Source organism: Antrostomus carolinensis, unplaced genomic scaffold, assembly GCF_000700745.2.
Source record: "Antrostomus carolinensis isolate BGI_N321 unplaced genomic scaffold, ASM70074v2 scaffold13108, whole genome shotgun sequence".
Lineage (NCBI taxonomy): Eukaryota > Metazoa > Chordata > Aves > Caprimulgiformes > Caprimulgidae > Antrostomus > Antrostomus carolinensis.
In genome coordinates this window covers 891-7341 of record NW_010330971.1, presented here as the reverse complement: position 1 = coordinate 7341, position 6451 = coordinate 891, and the positions used below count along the sequence as shown (strand labels likewise).

The 6451-nt window shown below is 46.4% G+C and overlaps 1 protein-coding gene across 1 annotated transcript in view; it reads left to right on the top strand.

Annotated features, from left to right (window-relative positions):
- The window catches only part of DPAGT1 (dolichyl-phosphate N-acetylglucosaminephosphotransferase 1), a gene marked incomplete at its 5' end in the record, with an annotated part of 5135 nt that extends 210 nt beyond the window's left edge, over positions 1-4925 (top strand). Inside the window, 7 exons of the mRNA XM_010173080.1 lie at positions 27-240; positions 765-911; positions 1054-1138; positions 2128-2316; positions 2931-3018; positions 3387-3542; positions 4860-4925. Coding sequence (XP_010171382.1) covers positions 27-240; positions 765-911; positions 1054-1138; positions 2128-2316; positions 2931-3018; positions 3387-3542; positions 4860-4925 — 945 coding nt within the window. The remainder of the gene's footprint in view (positions 1-26; positions 241-764; positions 912-1053; positions 1139-2127; positions 2317-2930; positions 3019-3386; positions 3543-4859) is intronic.
- Between the last annotated feature and the right edge of the window lie 1526 nt (positions 4926-6451).

Sequence of the window (6451 nt, the reverse complement as noted above, 5' to 3'; positions counted from 1 at the left end):
CGGGGGTCCTGTTCTCTGTCCTGCAGTTTGTGGAGCTCATCGGTTCGCTCCTGGCCATCTGCTGCATGATTTTCCTGGGCTTTGCAGATGACGTTCTGAACCTGCGCTGGCGCCACAAGCTCCTTCTTCCTACCATGGCTTCCCTCCCACTGCTCATGGTTTACTTCACCAACTTTGGGAACACAACCATTGTGGTGCCTAAGCCCTTCCGGGTGCTGCTGGGCATGCACTTGGACCTGGGTAAGTTAGGAATCACCAGAAGCCATCACCCGAGAGCGGTGAGCAGTCGGTGGAAGGGGTCACCCGATGGCACTCTGTGCTGCACAGGGAACACACAAAGGATTTGCTTAAGTAACCAGTGAGAGGGCGCAACCCCACCCGCTAAATATTAAGCTGGAGAGAACATCCTGAAACCCAGCACGCATTCAACCATGCATAGATAGGTACCAATCATCTTTCCAGGATTCTGGCGATACAACCGAGCGCCAGGTGCACAGAATGACCGAAGGACAGGAACAGAGCGCTACCGTCTGCCGCCGTGTCGCAACGGTTTGCTGCAGTCGCCGTGTTGTACGTACGTGTACAGGTGACGGCTGATTCACAGGAGAGGGAGAGACTTATTAGTAAGCTACTGGTACCAAAACTCACTGAGATCGATAGGTAATGGATTGTTGTACAAAGCAAGAAGCGAGAGCTTCGGTGAAGTGGACCGGGGCCTGCTTCGCCTGTGAATACTAAAGCACTTGGCTCGCTCTGATCTGCAGGTATCCTCTACTACGTGTACATGGGCATGCTAGGAGTGTTCTGCACTAACGCCATCAACATTCTCGCTGGAATTAATGGAATTGAAGCAGGGCAGTCTCTGGTGATAGCTGCTTCCATTATCGTATTCAACATTGTAGAACTAAATGGTAAGGAACATATACGTTTGCAGGTGCAAAAAGCAAAGGAGATAGAATCCTAGATTTCAATATCTGCTATTACTAAAAAAACAACCAGTCCTGTCTTATCACAAATGCCTTTTTATTTTTTTTCTCTCTCTTTTTTCTATAGGGGATTATCAAGATGATCACATTTTTTCCCTCTACTTCATGATTCCCTTTTTTTTTACCACACTGGGGCTGTTTTACCACAACTGGTAAGAGGACAGACATTCAGAGTTTCTTCAGAAGTGTCCTTTCCCTTTACTTCCTCCCTTTTCAAACAAAGCCACTTACCGACATGCAGGTGAGACACTGGAGCGCAGCCAGGCTTCTTGCTGGAACCAAGACCACAAAGCATCGATGCGCCGGTAGCTTTTCATAGATCATAGAATGGTTTGGGTTGGAAGGGACCTTAAAGATCATCCAGTTCCAACCCCCCTGCCATCAGCAGGGACACCTTCCACTAGACCAGGTTGCTCAAAGCCTCATCCAGCCTGGCCTTGAACACTTCCAGGGAGGAGCATCCACAACTTCCTTGGGCAACCTGTTCCAGTGTCTGACCACCCTCGCAGTGAAGAACTTCTTCCTAATATCTCATCTAAACCTCCCCTCTTTCAGTTTAAAGCCATTTCCCCTTGTTTTGTCATTAGTTGCCCTTATGAAAAGTCCCTCCCCAGCTTTCTTGTAGCCCCTTCAGGTACTGGGAGGCCGCTATAAGATCTCCCCGGAGCCTTCTCTTCTCCAGGCTGAACAGCCCCAGCTCTCTCAGCCTGTCTTCATAGGAGAGGTGCTCCAGCCCTTGGATCATCCTAGTGGCCTCCTCTGGACTTGTTCTAACTGCTCCAGGTCTCTCTTGTGATGGGGGCTCCAGAACAAGAGAGACCTTGAGCAGCTAGAACTTTTTCTTTGCATTAGAACAATTCCGGTCACACCAGCTCACCAAAACGTACAGAATGTGTTTCCCCCCGTATGTCTCACTACCCATTTTTTTTCATACCATATTCCCTGCAAGTCAGGTTGTGGGTCCCAGTCCTGCAGTTCTTAGTGTAAATACCCACAGTTGTTGTTTTTACTGTGTAGATCTGCTGCAGTTCCCTCTTGGTCCCTAACCTGCCACGTGGGAATACCTTTGGCAGTTATAAAGTCATTTTCATGGCAACAGCGATTGTGACGGACCTGTGCTTTCCTGTCCTCTGTATTGCAGGTACCCATCTCAAGTGTTTGTCGGGGACACCTTCTGCTATTTTGCTGGCATGACCTTTGCTGTGGTGGGGATCTTGGGGCACTTCAGCAAAACAATGCTGCTTTTTTTCATCCCACAAGTGCTCAACTTCCTCTACTCACTGCCTCAACTCTTCCACATCATTCCTTGTCCCCGTCACCGGCTGCCAAGGTGATGTACCCAAGTGACCTATAATGGTACCGTAGATTGTGCCTTTTCTCTCCAACACCAGCCAAGAAAGGCAGTGGTAGGTGATCTTTTTGAAAGCCATCAAAGTAAGTTTTATAGTTAAAAGTTAGCTGGCTTGCTCTGCCAGCTATAGTCAAGGTTAGTAGAGGTTTCTCAAAGAAGGTAACTTTTCTGAGCACCTCACCTGATGCACAAATTCAGAACAGTGATTTTTTAACAATGTCACAATACAATTATTCTAAGCTAAAAGCTTGAGAGACATTGATACAAACAGTTTTTAATGCTGCCACAGTGGGTTCTGCTGAGATTCCGTAGCAGCACACATTCTGTGGCACAATCAGCGATTGTCTCTGCATGTTAGATTCTTCCATTTTCTTTTTAAAACTATACAGCTTTATGCATATATTGGGGATGCTCTGGGGAGGAATCTCCTCCTCACTCTGCCCAATCTGAAGGCACTAGGTATCGGCAGCTGTTGTTAAATGTATTGGATTGTTCATGCTTTTTCTCAGCTACTCAGGGATCTAAGTCTGCTTATGTAGGGATAGCTCTGTCTCCTTGCTCTATCTGGACTAAAATTTTAATGTTTCTTTTAGGCTTAACCCTAGTACAGGGAAGTTGGAGATGAGCTACTCCAGATTCAAAACTAAGAGCCTCTCGGCCCTGGGAACAAACATTCTGAAGGTAATGCCCAGAAAACTTCAGAGTCCAGATGCATTTTGAGGTGGTGATCAAACACGAGAAGAAAAGGATGGGAGGGAATGCAGAACTTCTGGGTTCGCTGGTTATTTCCTGCCTCAAATCCAGAAGAAACTGTTCTGCTTAGTCTGTCACCAGCCCTCACAACCACTCTATTGTGTTATTAATTATCAGTCTTTCCTAATAACCACACGTAGCAGTGTCCCAGGACCATCACAAGTCTGTCTCGTCTTTTTAGTAAGAGCACGAGCCTGACTTCAGGGATGGTACAGCAAAAGGGATCTTGAGCAAAACCAGCTGGTGAGCACCAAACATACCTAGTGAAGTACAGCATGCAATATTTCTTTCTCCAGGCAGCCAAGATCTTGCACATAGTAGATGTGAGGAGCGGAATGGACGAAGATGGGGAATACACCGAGTGCAATAATATGACACTTATTAACTTTGTTCTAAAGCTGATTGGACCCACCCACGAGCGAAATCTCACTCTGCTGTTGCTGCTCATTCAGGTCAGACAAATGGTTCCTCCAGTAGAAAGACGTACTCTGCAATAGAAACAGATCCAAATCAATCTCAAGGGGAAAGGAGGGAGTTTCAAGGGGAAAGGGGGAAGTTAAGTATCATGCTTTTCACACAAGATGCAGTTGAGCTGTGGAACTTGAGGAGAAGTGGAGGTTTACACAGCTCAAGGGGGAAATAGATTCCTCCCCCCATTCATTGAGAGCTAATAAATACAAAGCCCCTAGGTTAGCTTGAGAAGATGCCCAAGGCACAAATCGTTGGATGCTAGAAAAACATTAGGAAATCAGAATCCCTTGTCCCTTTTTCCACATTCCTGTTTTTCAGTCATACCAAGTGACACAGTCCCGGAGTTACGTCCGGCTGGTGGACTCGTGTAAGCTCAGCAGTATCTGGAATCTGAGCAGGGTGTGGGAGCGTTTCAGAGCAACTTAGACCGCCAGGATAACGTGCCTCACAGATAACACCACTACCTCTGTTCAGCACGTGAACTCTCGTGCATAATCTAGTAGAAATACTGTTTGGAAAGGCCTGCATTGCTTAGCTGCCCACAATAAAATTCTTTTTTCCTCCTCAGATTAAAGTTAAGAGATTCTTATTAGGAAAGAGAAGAGGCACTGAGCCAAATTCCCATTCGGGAGGAAGGACTGTTTAAGGCCAGGCTGGATGAGGCTTTGAGCAACCTGGTCTAGTGGAAGGTGTCCCTGCTGCTGGCAGGGGGGTTGGAACTGGATGAGCTTTAAGGTCCCTTCCAATCCAAACCATTCTGTGATTCTATGACTTCCAACAAACAAACCTAGAGACCGAAGGGGGCTAAGGCAGACTACATCAGGGATGGGAGAGGACAGGACCAGTACCTGTAGTACCAGTACCACTTGGTCTTGAGGCCAGTCACAGCAGAGAAGTATTGGCAGCACCTTCTTGTAAGGATGCTGAATTGTAGGCTTGGACACGAGGTATTCTCCATTACAAGCCATAGGGTTTGCAATATAACACAGGCTCCTTAAGAAGGAAAGAGTTGTTCCCGACCATTCAGCCCATCCACTCATTCTCACAATATGAGTTTGCACAGGTGCACACAGAAATCTGTGGATAGCTAAGATTCTCAGATGAAAGAATCCAGGATGTTGGCTAGACTCTTGTCTTTCATTTTTCTACATCTAAAAAAATTTAGCACAAACTTTGTTATTCAGTGGAATGACGCATGCTGTAAAGCGTAGCAAAACCATGCAGAAAGGAGGAATCTGGCAGATTAGCCTGTAAGCTGTTTAACACTGTAATGTTTCCCTTGTCTGATTTTTCCCTAGGTCCTGGGCAGCACGATTGCTTTTTTAATCCGGTACCAGCTAGCGCGCTTGTTTTATGATGTCTGACTGGGCTGTTGGGGGTAGAGGAAAGACTTGTACCTGCCAGTCAGTTTTCTCCAATTGCTGACCAAATGATTCAACTGATCTTACTCCGGTCCCCCGAGAACCTCAGGACACCTGTCCAAATGGAAGCACCTACTTTGCGTGGGCTGGTCTTGAACTATAATTGTCATCTTTTTTTTGTTTGTTTTTTGGTGCATGGAAGGCTATTGTCCGGTTCTGCTGACCGAAGAGATTCACTGCTGCTTGGACATCATTGTTACTGGGAATACTTTTCAGAGGGGAGGTAAATGACCCAAATGTTTACTGACAGCACTTAGGCAAAGTGGGAAAGATGAAACCTCTACACATCTACTGAGCACATTACTGTTCCCCGAGAGAGAAAACAAGAACTTCAGTTTCTGTGAGACTCTGTACAGCAGAACAAGTAAACCAGAGTCCTCTCCTGGCTTCTCCAATCCTGTCTTTGGGCTGTGAACATAGAGTAACATGTTATAGACCATACCCAAAACTCAGAGCGCTCCAAGAATAAAATGACTCATGATATCATTTTCCCTTCAGTGCTTTGCCTTGAGAATACTGACATGCAGTGAAACTAGGTTGCACGATACATCTCTGTGGCCTTCTGCCCTGCTAGGCAGCTGCTCATTTCTGCAGTAGACTCCCTCCTCTTTCACAGCTACCAGGAATGTTCCAACCGAAGGGCTTTTATTTCTGAACATCTTTAGTATCTGCCTCCCTTCATGGAATAGGACACATCTGGAACAGGCTAGCGGAGTAAGGATTGCTGTATCCTTGTGTAACAGAGGATAGCAGTAATAGCCTTAGATCAACACAGAACTGAGACCCTGCAGGCTGCAATTACCATTTCCTCAAATACAAATCATTATTTATATCGCAGTATCTGGCACCATAGTTCACCACAGAATTGCAGCCTACCTGTCAGAAACACACATAACAGCCATTGGAGCACCAGGTGAAAGAGTCTGCGTGAAATTAACAGGAGTGAAAAGCTAAATAATGTGACAGCAAAGACAGGGACACAGAGATGGGTGACAGTAGAAACTGGCGAGTCTGGTACCTTAATAGATGCAAGGCTGCTGCCCCTCCACACACTCAAGTCCAGCCAGAAGCAAGGCTGGGAATATATTCATTCCTGGGCAAAAACACATGTGTCCAGCGACACTAATCAACACAGAAAACACACAGCGCTCAAATGTGAACGATGCAAGTGGCCGAATCCCCTTCCTCCTCTACAGCTGATCAATTTGGAAGGCTGCTAATAGAGCATGTTCATAGAAACATGTGTGTATACACAGGCAAACATTACAAATCTCTTCAGTAGCTGGCCTTAAACACTCAGTCTGCCCAGTAACTGGCCACTGGGTTTTCTGTCACCAGGCCATGCGAACAGCCAAGGTCCACAGTACTACTCTACTTGCTCTTACTCAAACCTTCTCACCTAGAGAGGGAGAGCGAGCGAGAAATTAATCTCTCTGCCAGCTGATCCAGACATACGGCCTTCCAATAGC